Below are 16,178 nucleotides of genomic sequence, written 5' to 3'. Positions count from 1 at the left end.
GAGCTGTAGGGGCAAAAGAACCCCCCCAAAACAATAATCTCAGTGGACTCATGAGAATGCAGAGCTGATTCTTCCAATCTGGTAAAATGTGACAGGAACAGGCTTGAAGTTTCTGATGAGTGTTGTTACTGGGACACCTGGAATCTTGTCCCCTTTGCCCTGTTCCAGAGTTTTTGGGCTACTCTAGGGCTTTAGACCAAGTCAGGAGCTGGATAGGTATTAGTCTTCAAATGAAATCAGCATAGCCAAAGGACCAAGAGTCCTGAGAAGAATCTCCTATGCAGCAGTGATCCCTGGGAAACCTGCCCATTTCACTTCATAAATCAAGCTTTTTTCCAGGGTAGGTTTCTTATAATCTTAAATTCCATTTTAGTGAGGTCACCAAGTAGGATGTACAGCTTGACTCCTGTGATGTTTTCCACTGTAGGACTGAGAATTTGGATTGAGGTGAAAGGACTGTGGGACTCAGCCTTTGATTTATAGCTCACAGTGTTTCAGCTCCACTCAGGTTTTTGGGCTTGTAACAAGCACCAAGCTTGAAGAAAGCACATGTGCACTTACACACAGGAGACACCTCATCAGCCAGGACAGAGGTGAAAGGGATTTTTTTTAAAAGTAAGGAGTGTTGCATTTGAAAAATTCGTCTGTGCTTAAAAGTTTATAAATCGGCATGGGTTTTTCTTTTTTACTGAACTGCCAAGAACTGGGGTAGTACTTGGTGTGGTCTGCTGCTGTTACTTGAAGAATAAAAAGAAAGGAGCTCTCCTGTAAGAACTGATGGTGTAGGAATTCCTTTTTCTCTGAGACAGTCATTTTTACAGTAGGGGAAAGAGAGGTGAGTCACAGCTTAGTGGGCAGAAAGTGCAAGTTCCTTCAGGGGGTTTGAGGGATGAGATCCTCAACCCTTGGGATCCTCAGGGATGAGTTGTGACAGGAGGTTTGGCAAGGCAGTGCAGGTGACTGTGTCACCTGTGTCCTGCCCTGTGTTTTGGTCTGAAAGGCAGGTGTGTTCTACAGTTTTGAAGAGATAAGGAATTGCAGTTGTGCACTGCGAATAAGAGATTTGATCTTAATTAATTGAGTTTTTGTCCTCTGGAGCCAGAGCTGATAAGACATTCATTGTTGCCTGGAGCCTGAGAGCTGTGAAGGGAGTTGGTCTGGAGGTCGAGGAGGGAACTCACACCTCACCCCATCATGTGCAGGGTGAAAGGGGGGGTCTGCAACAGCAGCACCAACAGCAGAGGGAGAGACTGGCCCACAGCTCACGGCCTCTGATACGTGAACAAAAGCTGGGGCTGAAAATGCTTTCATTTCCAAGTGTAATGTGATTAAAATAAACTCCCAATGTGCTGGGCTCATAAGTCTTGACAAACCAGTCAAATTCCCTTTATCTTGCCAGTGTAGCCTTGTGGCTGCACAGCCATTCCATATCCAAAGATGTTAAAACAGATTTTTGCCTGTTTCACATTTTTCCCGTTGAAATTTCCACCTTCCCAATGTATATTTTTTTTTCCTAGGGGATCTTTGTGCAACATTCTTCGCAGAGCTCAGTTTACGCAGTGAATTTGCTTTGTAAACAGGTGGTGGATTTTCCTGGGAGGAGGAAGGGAGGCGAGAAAGCAGAGCAGAACAACACTGTGATTCATACATAGAGTGTGTTTACTCCTTGGTGGAGCTGAGTGCTCCGTAATCCACGGGCCAAGGACGGACAATAAGCCCTGGATGTTCCCCTGGGCTTTGAGGAGATGACTGTTTGTTGTTAGCAGCTGGAGGACAAATAATGAGGGTGTTTTGGCTGTTGCTGCAGCAGGGTCACTGTGAGCCTCTCAAGGGCAAATACGCAGCAGGAGGATGTAGAAAGCCACTTTCCCTGCATCCTATCTCCCACCATCATCTTCCCTGGACTTATTTTCCCAGGAATTCAGTTGAACTGCAAGTTTTAAGCATTTAGGCAGGTTCTGGCTGACCTCCATAAGCATGTCTGTGTATGGGAAGGGTTTTCTGCCCATGCTGCTCCATGTCTCCTGTCCCTACTTAGGAGCTGCCTTCTGGTTTATCTCACAGCTTTGCCACGTCACCCGTGGTCTGCAGAGCTTTGGGAGATGCCGAAAGGGAGTGAAATTGTGCATGAAGAATGATCCATAATCCAGGGTGGGACAAAAGGAAGATGGCTTGTGCTGGTTTTGAGCTGTGGGGTGGTTGCTTGGAGCTTCCTGGGTGAAAGCATCAGCCTTAGAAGGCAGCATTGGCTCTGTCTCAGCTTCTAGAATCCTTATTGCCTGTAGAAAATGAGCAGAAATGAGTGGTTTGGAGTTACAAAGATACCACATTTACTGTAGGAACTGGAGGTAAGAGTGTTGCTTGTAATGAAACACTTAGCAGAGTCAGGCAAGACATTTATTTGATTTCCACCTCCATGTTGAGGTGGAAATCAAATAAATGGCCCTTAAAACTCCTTTATTTTAGGCTGATCACGTCTCCAGAGACAGCATTACAGCTGGAGGTGCCTTCATCAAGGCCCAAGGTACAGCCAGCCCTGGCTTGTTAGAGGTAATTAGGGCTAATTTGGGCTCATGTGCAGCTGTGGTGTGGGACAAGGTGGCTGCATGGAGCTGCAGCTTGAGGAGACCTCTGTCTGCAAGAAAGAGCCACCTACGCCTCTGAGGCCCCACCACTGGGCTCCCCCGTGCCTTCAGTGAGTATTAATTGCTTAAGCAGTCATTAGAAGTGGCATGGGGCTGGACTGGGGATTGCTGAGCTCCTGGAGAGAAGCTGGGCTTGGAGCCTGCTTTGGGTTGGGGTGCAGCAGCCACTTGCTGTTTCTGTGGGCTCTTTTTTTTTTTTTTTTTTTTTTAATCTCTGGAGCTCTTAAGATTTACTGGTTGGCTGCTAAAATGTGACTTCTGGTCATTTTTAAAGAAAAAATGTATGCAGGAGGAACATTTTCTTCAAAAAATCAGCCCTCAGCTGCCATGCTGTTACCTACCCCTTCCACCTCTGATTCCCAAAACACAACACTGGCCACAGTTTTGAAGCACATCTTTATTTGCAGGGTTTACCTCATTTTTATGAGTTATTCAGCTATGGGAAAATAGTGCTAAGGCTTTGGGGAAAGGTGCTGGATGCTTTTTCAGCGCCACGGGGCTGTGCCATGTCCTGCCTGGCCACAGGGAAGGCAGAACCCCCCGGCTCTGATGGTTTCTGCCAGGTTTGGAGCCCCAGCCTGGCGGGAGTGTTCAGCAGGAGGGTGTTCGGCCCTTGCACTTGGATTTGGGGTAGTTGTTGTAGGATTTGCGGTAGGAGCTGGCTGCCCTCTGGAAGCACTCCACCGCCTTCTTGTCGCACGCACAGGTCCATTTTTGGCACGAGTTCCCGCTTCCTGGAAGAAAATTGGGAGGGAATGGAGGCAGGTGAAGGGTGCGAGGGTCAGGGGGTGTTTTTGGAGCGTCCCCGCAGCGTGCGCAGCCCTCTCTTGAGTTTGGGGTGTCTCAGGTGGTCTCGTGTCTGGGGCGTGGAGCTACCTGGCCCTGGAGGGAGCATTCACTTCACTTTCTGATGTGTTTGGGGGTATTTGCCTGGGTCGCTGGCGTGTGCTTTGCTTTGGTCTGTGGAACGATGAGTCTGCTCTGGGGGAGTCAGGGCAGCTGTGCCAGGTCCCCATCCACGATGGGAGGGTCATCTCAAACCCTTGGTGTTTGGCCTCTTGGGAAGGACAGGGCCCCTCCTCAGGGGAGCCTCCAAGCTCTAAACTTCACCACAATCCAGCAAATACTTAATTAATTGCCTTATTCCTGGCACTTTTCCCTCTGTTTCCACCCACTTCACTGTGTGGGATTTCCAGGCCAGGATGGTCTAAAGGGGATGTTGGAAGTCAAGCTCCCCGAGTGTGGGTGGCTGTGCCTCCCTGCTTAGAGCTCTGCCCCCGCCCCGCTCTCACCGCAGGTGATTTGGTTTCTTCGGAACACGTATTTGTAGGTGGCCGTTTTGGGGCTGCAGCCGGAGGCGACCAATTTCTTGTAGCAGCAGTCATGGGCATGGCAGCACCTGGGGGCACGAGAGCCGAGGTCAGGGCAGGGGACAGTTGGGACAGTACGGTAGGACATCAGCCACGTGCATCTTTGCTGTCGGCCGCTGCTGCTGAACCCCTTCTACAGAGGCTTTAAGGACCAGCAACAATTTTCTCATTGCTCTTTCCACCCTCAGGAGCAGCAACAAGATTCCACTTGCTGTACCCAGGGAGGCGAGGAGGGCTGGGGGCTCTGCCTTCTCCCTGTCCCAGCGTACCTGTCGGTGGCATCCAGGGGCTGTTTGGACCCCCCCCAGCCGCAGTAGCAGCCGTATCCGTTGTAAGCCAGCGGCGATTTCCCGGTCTTCTGCTTAATCATCACTGCAAACTGGGCCAAGTTGCAGCTGGCAAGGGCCAGTCCTAGCACTGGAGAAGGAAGATTAAGAGCACCAGGAAAAGCAACCTCCCATCCCACAGCAAATGGGCATTTCACCATCCCCAGCTGGCTGTGGACAGGGCCTGGGAGCTTTCCTGGGGTGGGAGCTGGTGGGGGGTACTCACAGAAGAGGAGCAGCGAGAGGAGCTTCATTCTGGCACTGGCAGCTCCGGGGTTTGGTGAGCCCAAGGTGCTGCTGGTCACACCTTTTATGGCTGTGCACCCTCAGCAGGGCCCCTCCTCTGGAGAGCCCAGAGTGGGCAAATATTGACAATCCTCACCATACTGGTCCCGCTGCTGTGCAGGTGTCCTGGCACTGCTGGAGGCTATGGGATGCCTTATATGGTGGAGGTCTTGGCAGGAGGTTTTGAATGTGTGGAGCAGCCTGGGGTCGAGTCTGTGCACGGCTCTGGGTGTCTCAGCATTCCCAGTGCTTCCCTGAGTAAAATGAGAGAACTTGAGGGAGAACAGGAACCACTTAGCATAATGAGTCCTTGCCCATGGCAGGGGGTGGAATGAGATTGTCTGAGGAGTCTGTGATTCTGTGATCCACTTTCTTCCTGGATGACAGTTTTTTTTTAATGCCTTGGCTAGAAAAGACCACTCTGTGTCTTACTGTTTCCATCCTGACTTACCTGGGCAGGGAGAAAATGCCTCCAGTGCAAAGTATCCTGCCCTTCCAACTTACCAGAGTGGCTGAGATGCAGCTTTGGGAGTGGAGGAAGATCCCATGGTCTCCCGAATAGCTGTGGCTGGAGACAGAGCTGAGCAGAGGCCGTGTTTGGTGGTCTTCTTGATAGTGGGGCTTTCTCAGTGCCCAGATGTCCCTTGCATGTGGGGGTGCTCCATCCCTCTCCCCATATGTGCTGGGCACTGTGTTTTGCTCTCAAATACCTCATGGCATGAGGTGTGTGGTTCACCTTTATTTAGAAGCAAAATAAGGCAAGTGGCAGGGAAGAAAAAATGCAAGTGATGTATGATGGAAGGTGGGGGGAAAAGAGGCTGCTTGTGTCGTTTGCTCGGGGAGAATCTCCAATTAAATTGGTGGTACTGAGTAATCAGCAGATATCTTCTGGCAGAGATTGCAGCTGCTCTGTGCTGCTTTTTGGGGAACCCCAGCATGGGCAGGCACTGAGGCAGGGGAGGAAATCCCCCCAGGGCTGGTAGGGAAACTGAGACGGGGAACAAGGATGCAACTTGTGTGGGAATCGGAGAGACGCCGAGCGAAGGGAACTCAGCAAAATCTCTTCCCCTCCCCTCTGGCATGGGCACTTTGCCTCATCAGCTCTCTGGGCTAATTTAAATAGTCCCCTAGGATGGTGTTGAGTTAATTGGCTAAACCAGGATTTGCCATAATTCAGGATTTTCCAAGTCCACAATCAGTTTTATCACAGGGGAAAAAGGGATATTCTTGTCCATCAAACTGGCTGAGCTCCACTGAAAACCTCTCCAGCCCAGCCCCTCTACCTGTGGCAGGTTTGCAGGATCCCTTCTCCAGTTGGGAAATAAGCCCCCCCAAGCCAGATGCCTCCTGGGAAGCTGTGGATTTTGTTTCATGGTATGAAAACCACAACTCTTGCAGCCAGTTTATTGCAATGCTCCGAGGGGGTGCAGCATCTGAGTCAAAACATCAGCATTTGGAGGATTTGTATGAGTGGATTTGTACAGCTGGATGTCCAAGCAGGAAAATTCATGGATGGTTAAAATTCACCCAGAATTTACAAAGGGAGAGTATGATTCAGTTTATCCCAGCCTGCAATCTGTCTGGGATGTCCATCCTCTCGGTGAGGATTTGATCCTTGATTTATGCCCTGCAATTATCAGCTGCTGGGTGAAGAGCTCCTTCCTCATCTCCCCCAGGGTTCCACACGGATGATTCCCTGGTTCCCAGGTGGCAGCTGGCAGAAGCATCGCTGACTTCAGGGCTATTTCCTGGTGCCATTGATTTCAGCTATAGGGCACTCCAGGGTGGGAATTCCAGCTGGGCATCAGCCCCTGGTGAAACAGTGTTTTGTTGCTTTTTCTGTGGCTTTATTTCATTGCTGAGCCCCCCTAAGGTGGTCTGGAGCCCGGAGACCTGCCGAGGTCAACACCCAAGGCACAAAACCTGGGGATACTGAGTGGGGGGAAGCAGCTGCTGCCTGAGCTGCCTTTTCCTAAGGAATGTGCTCAGGGTTGTTGCAGAATTGGGCCAAAACATTCTTTTCTGGTGAGAACTCTGTTTTGCTCAGCACTGGGTGTGAGGCAAGCTCCAGGCCATGCTGTCACAGCAGAGATTTAGGGGATCACAGAATATACCGAGCTGGAAGGGACCCACAAGGATCATGGAAGTCCAAGCCCGGCCCTCCCATGCCATCATGCCTGCCCCCAGCCCCTCCACCAGCCTCACTTCTCCATCTCTCAGAAAAACTGGACATTTTCAGAGCCTGAAGGTTTAGAGCTAAGTTGGGGCAGTTCAGGGTGAGCTGTGTCACCTCTCAAGTGTCATTTTTGCTGAGTACTTCAACAGGAAACCTGTCGGAGAGGTGAGGGGTGGTCGCTGGGCTCAGCAGAGTCACTGCACGCTGGGACCCGGTGCTTTGGGCTCTCTGGTTTTATTTTGGAGCGACAGGAGGGAATTTGCTGTGAAGCAGGAAGCGGAGGCTGCCGAGGGGGACGCTTCCCATCTCGGCCCTCATCGGGACGAGGGGCAGGTGTCCACTCCTCCCTTGTTTTGCTGTGCTGGACATCGGGTCAGCGCTGCTCCCCCTCCTCGCATGCCGTGACGCGACTTGACCGGAGGGTTCTTGTCCTCGCCCCGAAGCCAAAAGGCCCCGAGGAGGAGACTCGCCAGGGCTGGGAAGCGCTGCCGGCGCCGTCCCTTCGCCGATCAGCCCGGAGATGGTTTCGCAAAGGGAGTTTTGGCTTCAGCAGCGCCCGGCTCGTCCCCGGCACCTGGCGCGGCGGCCGAGCTGAGCCCGGCCGAGCTGAGCCCGGCCGAGCTGAGCCCGGCACAGCCGCGCCGCCCGCTCGCACCTGCAGGCGCCTCGCTGGCAGCGCGTCCCCGAGCCTGCGGGCACCGACAGCGCGCCTGAGACCTTCCCCGAGCAGCCCGGGAAAGGGCGCCACGAAAGCGGGGGTGGTGTGGAGAGGGGCATCCCGAGCCCCGGGGCGAGCACTCACTGCAGGTGGGGATGCCTGCCCGGGGCGCAGAGAGGGGCTGGACGGGTCCCACGCGGCACCGCCGCGCTGCCAGCTTGGCATAGCAGCAGGCTCGGAGCAGGCAGCACCTGCGGGAGGAGGAGAGCCTGGGCTCGTCGGGAATGTGGCACCGGCTGCTGCTGCCCGGCTGTCACAGGCTCTGCGAGCCGGGCGGGAGAGCCGCCAGCTCTGCTTCCCCCTGCTCTGGATCACCCAGAAGCTTCTCTGTCCTGCCCGTTCCCACGGCAAGCCGCTGCCTCCCCGCGCAAGCCCTGCCCCGCATCCTGGCTTCAGGAGCGTCCCCCTCCTCTGACCGGGCAGTTGTCACTGGCACCACCCTACCGACTCCGGGGTGGAACTGGGGATGAGCACTGCATCACTTTCCTTGCTTCCCGAAAACCTGGTTCCTTCCTGCTGCTGCCAGGCACCCGCTCTGCATTTTGCAAAGCTTCAGGGGGCGTTGCTGGGGTGGTGCAGGGCCCCGGGGTTACCCCGGGAGCAGCGTTAGCCCTCTGGGACCAGCGTTAGCCCTCTGGGGCAGCGTTGCCTGTACCGATCCACTGAAGCCCTCGAGGTGCCCCATCCCCTGTAGCATCCATGGGCGGTCAGGTTTCCTACGGTGCTTCCCTCGAGTCCCGGTGTGAACGTGCGTGGGTGCTTCCCGTGTGCTGTGCACACACCTAGAGTGACCGTAAAATGTGAATTTTTTTGTAAGTTACATGCAGAAATGAGGCCTGGGGAACTGGGGAGGGAAGGAGGCTTTGCTGGGAGTCTCCCTGGGGAGTGCACAGGAGTTTGGGGATGAGCCTGGCTCCCGTCTGTGGGTCGGGGATGCACTTACTGCAGGCAAACAGCATCGTCAGCACCAGCAGGACCTTCATCTTCCTCTGACCTGGGCCTGGGAGGAGAAACAGGGCACAGGCTCAGCCAGGCAGCGTGGCCAGTTTGACAGGAGCTGCTGTGAGAAGCTTCCTCTGAAATCGGATCAACCCCCAAAATCTGGAGGAAGGAAAGCGGCTGTGTCCCCTCACATCAGCGTTGCTGCCTCTTGCCCGAGAAGCTGCCCCACCACCTGAGCATCCCCCACCTCCTGTCCCACCCCTCCAGCATCTCTCACCTCCCGTCCCACCGCTCTTGGCAGCCAGGGCACCTCTCCCCGCGCAGTGCAGCCTCCCACTGCGTTTCCATTTGGAGGCGATTGCGCTTTTCCTACGGGCACGGGCCGCTCCCGCTGCCTCCTCCCAACGTCCCCCCGCATTTTTCTTTCCACAGCGGCGGAGTGAGGAGGGGAGTTGCTCACCAGGGATCTTGCTCGCTGTCAGTCTGTCCTCCCGGGGAGAGCCTGCCCTCCGTGTCCAGCCCGCGAGCTCCAACTGGAAGCTCCAAAGTGACTCGTCTGTGCCAAAGCCACGGAGTGCTACGCCCCCATCCCCCGGCCAGCCCCCCTCTCCCCGCGGGCTGCAGCCTCGGGTGACGCAGGGCCCGAGACCGAGTTCTTGGGAAGTTCTGGGAAGACGTTGACTATTTACGGGGATTTCTCTCCCTGCCCAGCAGCAGCTCTCAGAGGACCGGGGACGTTGAACGAGAACACTGTTTATTTCCGCGTTGCTTTAGGTTACAGCGGCTCCGGTGTGGTCAGCGCAGGCAGGGGCGAAGGGCGATCCCGGCGCCGACCCGCGCAGGCTCCGGTCCCGCACCCCGGCTCCCATCATCGGCACAGTTTGTTGGGGTAGAACTGGTAGAGCTTCTTGTAGCTCCTGCCGTTTCTCCTCAGGCACAGCGCCAGGCTGCGGTCGCACTCACAGGACAAGAAGGCGCAGCGGGAGCCCTGACCTGCGGGACGAGGGGAGCCCAGGGTCAGCCCCGGCTTTGGAGGGGATGACTCCCCCTTTCCCAGGGCCCTACTGACTGCAGGAGAGCCTGCCATAGTGCCAGCTGTAGCAGTAGAGGCGTGTCTTGGCATCGCAGTGGTACTTCAGGAGGCTTTCGTAGCAAGTATCGTGCAGCTGGCAGCACCTGCGCAGGAGATCGAAGCTTTAGGGGATGGAGCTTTCTCCCCCTCTCCCCACAAATTTAAAAATATTCGAGACTGTCTCAGGGCAGGGGGATTTTAAGTGGATTCTCACCTGTCTGTGGCATCCTTGGGCTGCCCCTTGCCCCCCAGACCGCAGTAGCAGCCGTAGAAGCCGTAATACAGAAGAGCATTTTTCCCTGTCACCTCTGAGATCATCTGGTGCAGCTCTAAGAGGCTCCCGTGGGCTGGGGACAAGCCAGGAGGGGGGGAAATCAGGGAGATCACCGTGATTCCCTGCCCCCCCAACAGCAGCTCCATCCCTCCAGCCCCCAAACTGGCACCAGGGTCTTAGAAATTATAATGCAATGGAGAGGAAATGTGTTCCCAGCTTGGCAGAGGAGAGTTCTTGCATGTCTGGGAGAGCTGGCGATGGGGAGAGGTGGAGAAATCACCAGCCTGGTCCTAATTTCAATGGATGTAACTGCACAGAGAGCCTTGGGACTGAGAGAGGATGCTTACCCCACACAAACAGCACGGAGAGGCTGAGGAGAGACTTCATCCTTCTGATGGCTCTGGGAGAGGAAACCAAACCATTCTCTGTTATAGCGACCACCTCCTTTCTTTCCTCATCATCCAGGAGCAGAGGTTCTCCCTCTCTCCAGGGACTGGGAGCCACGATGGGAGTAAAGATGCCCCTGTTGTTTCAGCACAAAGCATGAGGATGGGAAGTGATGGGAATCAGATGGGGGAGAGGTGGGAAAAAGCATAATCAGGAGAAAGGGAGAAAAATTGCAGGGATGTTCAGCCTTCGAGGGCTGCACCCGCTGCTCTTCTGTGCTGGCATCACAGGCAGCATCTCCTTCAATCCTGCTTCCCAGCATGGCACCTGCTCCCCACTTGCAGCACAGCTTCTGGTGAAAGGAGGGGGAGAAGGAAAGCAATCCTCCATCCCCACTTACCTGGGAAAGCCCTGCTGGCTTGCAGTGCCCTGCAGCCAGCCGTGCTTGCTTTATAAAGCTTGCTCCCATCTGCCTGGGTCTCCTTTGACCCAAATCTCGCTGACTGGGCTTCCCTGCAAAGGAGAAGGTGCCATCCTTCCCCTTCCGAGGAATGCCAGAAATCCCCTGACACCCCAGCTCCGTACCCCACGCACGGGGTGAGTGCTGGGTAGGATGAGGTGGAAAAGCAGCGTCACTTCAGCCTGAGGAGGAGGCAAACATGCTCTCCTCAGTCAGAGATGCCTCCTCCTCTGCCCTTCCCAGCACCAAGGAGCCACATCAGGGGGGAAAAGAACAGCTCTGGTTCAGGCTGGGCATGGACACAGCAAGTTTAGGGTGAGTTTAGGAGGTGCAAAGTGGTTCAAGGAGAGTTATCACTTCTTTGGGCAAAGCCTATGGGCAACACTGAAAGCGTCTCTAAACGTGCAGTTCCCAGAGTCACGAGCTTGGGCAGACACTAGATGATTACACCTTCACTCACCATGAGAAAACAGAGAAGCAAAATTAATATTCTGAGGTGAGAAAGTTCAACTTCTCTTTATTTCTCTCCTTGTGGTTTTTCCATCCTCTCATTACACCCTCCCGCAGAAACCATTCAGTCATCAGTGGCCCTCCTGAATTAGCACTTGCCTAATGTAAGTGGTCAAGGCTTTGAAATCTTCCTTCCTCTGTGGACGATTATTTTTTAACCCTTATTTCCAAGAGTCATGGAATCTCAGACAGGTTTGGGAGGGACATTAAGGAAGGTGACTTGTCTGTGTCTTCTGTGCTGGAAAAATAGTGTTTTGTTGTCCTCCACTGACAAAGTTTTCAACCAAGCCCTGATTCCGGCTCCGCTTTGTCTCTGGTGTCACGAGTGATGCTCCCTGGCTGGCATGTGCCTTGTGCTTATGTGCCCATTAATGCTCCTCTGGCTAATTACTGCCTCATTAATCATTTGCAATCAGTTTATGTACTCACACTGTTTTCCCGCTTTTAGTGTGTTTGCATAACAAAATGTGTTTCTATGAAATGCTTTGTGTGGAATTGTTTATAGCAGGAAATAGATATAAAAGAACAGTTGTGTCATTCCTAGTAAAAATCTTCATGTGCCAGAAGCCAAACATCCCAGAAGATACTGGGGATAGTCCTGTGAGCTTCTCCCTGTGCTGAGCTGTGGTTCAGGTTGTCCTGACTCTGCACAAGAGGAAATGATAAATGATATGCAACTTAAAAATCCCTGACTTAAAAATGATATACAACGTAAAAATCCCTGTGATGTGAAGCCTCTTAGTGTGTTCCTGGGACTGTTTTGTTAGCGTTCCTCACAAAGCTGTTTGGATGTGCCTTTGGAGCTAGGAATTAGAAATTCATAGAATCCCAGAATCCCAGATTGGTGTGGGCTGGAAGGAACCTTAAAGCTCATCCAGTGCCCCCCGTGCCATGGGCAGGGACACCTTCCAGTGTCCCAGGGCGCTCCAAGCGCTGTCCAGCCTGGCCTTGGGCACTGCCAGGGATCCAGGGGCAGCCACAGCTGCTCTGGGCACTCTGTTCCCCAAACTTCTAGCTCCACATTGGGATAGATGTGGGAATTACAGCCTTGTCGGGACCATGGAAGTTTTAGGGTGTCAGGCCAATGGTGTGGCTGAGGGATGCAGAGGTGCTCCCCAAACTCAGCAGCCACCATTGCAGTGCCTCAATCTCAGCAGAAAAACGCCATGGAGAAGCAGTTTGCATCCCTTTTATTGTATCTGTTATCTGTGCTGGGAAACGAAATCAAGAGAGGAGGAAGGGACAAAAAAGAGGAAGCTGGCGTGTCTTTCCAGGAACTGGTGGGTCTCCATCCATGGTGTGTGTGCCCTTCTCACCCCGAGCTGCACCTCACAGGGAGCCTCAGGGGCTCTGCCTTTACTGAGCCCCCAAGCCCTGCTTTTCTTGCTGGGGGAAAGCAGCCAAAATCTGGAACTGTGTGTGCAGATTGGCCCTCCTCAGCACTGGAGCTTGCTGCCTTGGCATTTGAGCTTGAAGTAGAAGCGGTAGGAGTTGTTGTAGGAGTGCAGGGTGCTCGCGAAGCACGAGGCCACTGCGGTGTCACACAGGCAGGTCTCTCTCTCGCACCAGCTCTGCTCGTTACCTGCGGGGGGAATCCCGGAGCCCTGCGGTGCCTTTCCGGGCCGGAGCCACCGGGGGAAGGGGAAAGAGGAGCGTGTGCCGGTACTTGCCGTCCCCAGCCTGCCCACACCCCATCTGACTATCGCAGCCGGGCGGGAGCGGGGCTGGATTCAGCCAGGGGATGCTGTCGTGCGTGCCCTGCTCCGCGGCTGGGGCTGGGGACTGCTGCCCACTGCCCGGTCAGTACTCACCGCAGGTGATGTGCCCCTCGCTGGAGGTGAAGCTGTACGGGGTGACCAGGGGGCTGCACCCGCCCTCCCTCAGCCGCCTGTAGCAGCAGTCGTGGGCTTGGCAGCACCTGCGGGGACACCGGGTCAAAGCGCGGCCCCCAAACCCTCCCTCGGCTCACCTGGAGGGCAGGGCAAGCTCCGGCCTCAAAGGTCCAGGAAGAAGAGAGGGCGAGGCAACAGCGGGACCTGGCTGGGGAATGGTGCTAACCCACCCCCTCCCCCCAGCGCTGGGAGGCAGCCAGCGAGGGCCTTTTCGGGGCTGGGGGCGGTGGGGCCGCTCTGGGTACTCACCGGTCGGTGGCATCCACGGGGGTCCCGGAGCCCCCGATGCCGCAGAAACAGCCGTACCAGCTGTAGGACAGCAGGGCGCTCCTCCCCGTGGCCGCCCTGACCATCCGCTCCAGCTGCAGGACGCTGGTGCCGGCCGGGAGCAGCTCTGCGGGGCACAGGAGGGGCTGCTGCCGGGGCAGGGCTGGCGGCCCGCGGGCATCCCCCGCACCTCGCTCCAGGCAGGGCCGTTACACTGGTCTGACATTGCCCAAAACGCGCGCTTCTGGGCTTTGAACCGCGAGAAGCTTTATCCCCTCCTCCAGAATTATGGAATCATGGAAAGGTTAGGGCTGCAAGGAACCTCAAAGCCTGTCTTGTTCCACCTCCTGCCATGGGCAGGGACACCTTCCACTATGCCAGGTTGCCCCAAGCCCTGTCCAGCCCGGCCTTGGACACTTCTAGGACTGGGACAGCCACTGCTTCTCTGGGCAATCTGTGCCAGGGCCATTCTCTCAGGGAGGATAACTTTTTCAGTCTGGCTATTACAGCCTCTGGATTTGGTCTGGCACAAGATATTTTGCCCTCTGGACTGGCTCTGCCGTGCTGCAAACTGCAACCTCCCACCACCAGGATCAGCCACGGGCTTGGCACAGGCAAGGAAAGGTGACAACGGGCTCCAGGGCTTCCCAAAATACATATGGACATCAGCATCCCAAAGCCTCCCCTTCACCAACCCTCCAGGACTGCAGCAGTTCTACACAAAACACTGGAGAGAAACCGCCAGATTTAAACAAAGACCTGAATTGTGCACAAGGACTCAGGGTTTGCAGGTGGATTCTGGCCTGGCCAGGGACAGCAGGACACTTACCACAAGCCAGGAGCACGGCAAGGAGGAGATTCCTCATCCTGGGGCTGCCCTGGAGAGGGAACAACAAGGATGGGTGATGATCCAGGGCAGGACAGAAGCTTCTCCAGTGCCCACAGGAGCTGGGTGCACCCGGGCAGTGCCTCAGGTGACATTCCTGTCACTGTGGGTACACAGCACTGTAAGGCTGAGTGAACCCTGACTGTTCTGTATCCCAGTTTTGGGATGTGGGGCTTGGCAAGGACGCAGTGGCTTGTCCTGCCTGGGGCTGCTGGAGCAGCTCAGGACCTGCAGCCTTCCCCCCATGCCCTGAGCTGCCTGATGAGCACCAGGGCAGTGAAATCCCCTCTTCGTACCCTGCCTGGACCTGCAGCTCCAACGCTGCCAGCTCAGTGGGGTGGGTTTATATCCCTGCGAGGCCCACCCCCTCCTCTATCTGTGCTGATGGTGTCAGTTGTCCTAAGCCAGGCTTGCCTGGAATGGGGAGCTGATTCCCATCCTTCTCTTGCCCAAAAAACAGGAGTTTTCCACATCAATGAGCACCAATTCTTCCTCCATCATCTTGCTCATCATTGGGCACACGAGGCCATCTCCATCCCTGCATGAGGCCAGTCAAGGCCTTGGCCCTGGTTTTAAAATCCATGGGATTTGGTGGCTGGAGAAGTGGGACAAAAGTGGAGAAGCAGTTTGCATCCCTTTTATTGTATCTGTTATCTGTGCTGGGAAACGAAATCAAGAGAGGAGGAAGGGACAAAAAAGAGGAAGCTGGCGTGTCTTTCCAGGAACTGGTGGGTCTCCATCCATGGTGTGTGTGCCCTTCTCACCCCGAGCTGCACCTCACAGGGAGCCTCAGGGGCTCTGCCTTTACTGAGCCCCCAAGCCCTGCTTTTCTTGCTGGGGGAAAGCAGCCAAAATCTGGAACTGTGTGTGCAGATTGGCCCTCCTCAGCACTGGAGCTTGCTGCCTTGGCATTTGAGCTTGAAGTAGAAGCGGTAGGAATTGTTGTAGGAGGATGGCATCTCAGAGGCTGTTGAATCCCTGTTCCAGGTGTAGAGGCAGCACTTTGGGCTCAGTATTTCCTCAGTTTTGCCAACTCACCCCCTGAATCCTCAAAGATGATTTCCCTTGAATCCTTCCTTACAATTGCGCACCCCCCCCCCCCCCCAAATCCATGGCTGCATCCAAACCCAGCAGTGCCAAATTGCAAGGGAGAGCAGCAAACACCAGGATTGTAGTTCCTGGGTCTGCAGTTTTCCTGTCCTACCCTCAGGTTTTTGAGGCAAGGGATCTGTGAAATAAAACCACCAGCAGCAAAGGCTGGAAAAGCCATGAAAACCCAACTTGGAATGCTTTGGGAATACAGTTTATTTAATTACCATAACCCAGACAGAATGCAGAGACACGAGGGAGACAGAAAACCAGAGAAGATAAGGAACAAAAGCTGCTGTTTTCTCTTGAAACCGTGAGGCCAAGAGCAAACACAGACACAAATGCAGGTATGGGGCAATATGCAGGGCCCCACCCTCAGGGATTAACCTTGCTCCTGGGGAAGGGAATTCGGGGTTGGGAATTGTAAAGAAATGACCTCCAGACTGGTCTGGAGGCAAGAAGAGAAACCTTTGTTGAAATTCCTGAGAGCCACCAAAGCTGACACTGGAAGGGATGTCACCTCTCAGCTGCCCTCCAGGATGCCAGAGCTGTCTGTCCCAGGGTTTTCCTTCCCTCTAACCTTTTATTTCCTGCTGCAAGTGGAACAAAACCCCATCCAAGCCTGTTAAGGATGAGGAGTGACATCTCACCTGCCTCCCCACTCGCCATCTGCACAAGAAACCACTCCAAAATACCACAGTGACACCCCCAACCCCTGCTTTCCCCACCTGACTTTTAAAACCAGGGCATCCTTAATAATAAATTAATCAATCCCTTTCCCACCTCCTCCACAAAATACTTCCACTGCAGAAGGTTTTCCCCACTGTGCTAGTTGTCTGTGCTGCTCTTGCTTTGGCATTGCAAGCCCTCGGATTTGGG

At 54.6% G+C, this 16,178-nt stretch overlaps 2 protein-coding genes and 1 long non-coding RNA gene across 3 annotated transcripts; 1 reads left to right on the top strand and 2 right to left on the bottom strand.

Moving 5' to 3' along the window:
• Window positions 1-3,150: 3,150 nt before the first annotated feature.
• On the bottom strand, window positions 3,151-13,462 carry LOC137487155 (group IIE secretory phospholipase A2-like). Its single transcript, XM_068212774.1, has 7 exons — window positions 13,307-13,462; window positions 12,977-13,083; window positions 12,604-12,747; window positions 8,464-8,520; window positions 4,285-4,432; window positions 3,938-4,044; window positions 3,151-3,379 (listed from the first exon to the last, which is right to left on the bottom strand). Exons 1-7 carry the CDS (start codon window positions 13,408-13,410, stop codon window positions 3,237-3,239), a joined length of 810 nt encoding a protein of 269 aa, XP_068068875.1. The 5' UTR covers window positions 13,411-13,462; the 3' UTR covers window positions 3,151-3,236.
• LOC137461733 (basic phospholipase A2 CoaTx-II-like) lies at window positions 7,023-10,964 on the bottom strand. The gene is made up of 6 exons (XM_068171423.1): window positions 9,749-10,964; window positions 9,532-9,638; window positions 8,464-9,455; window positions 8,176-8,302; window positions 7,605-7,711; window positions 7,023-7,491 (listed from the first exon to the last, which is right to left on the bottom strand). Exons 1-3 carry the CDS (start codon window positions 9,952-9,954, stop codon window positions 9,331-9,333), a joined length of 438 nt encoding a protein of 145 aa, XP_068027524.1. The 5' UTR covers window positions 9,955-10,964; the 3' UTR covers window positions 7,023-7,491; window positions 7,605-7,711; window positions 8,176-8,302; window positions 8,464-9,330.
• Window positions 13,463-14,766: 1,304 nt separating the features above from the next.
• Window positions 14,767-15,465, top strand: LOC137461713 (uncharacterized). Its single transcript, XR_010993464.1, has 2 exons — window positions 14,767-14,824; window positions 15,147-15,465. It is a non-coding gene; the product is annotated as an uncharacterized lncRNA (long non-coding RNA).
• The last annotated feature ends 713 nt before the right edge of the window (window positions 15,466-16,178 follow it).

The sequence above is a fragment of the Anomalospiza imberbis genome, chromosome 23 (genome assembly GCF_031753505.1).
Source record: "Anomalospiza imberbis isolate Cuckoo-Finch-1a 21T00152 chromosome 23, ASM3175350v1, whole genome shotgun sequence".
Classification (NCBI taxonomy): domain Eukaryota; kingdom Metazoa; phylum Chordata; class Aves; order Passeriformes; family Viduidae; genus Anomalospiza; species Anomalospiza imberbis.
This window is presented reverse-complemented; position numbering and strand designations above follow the sequence as displayed.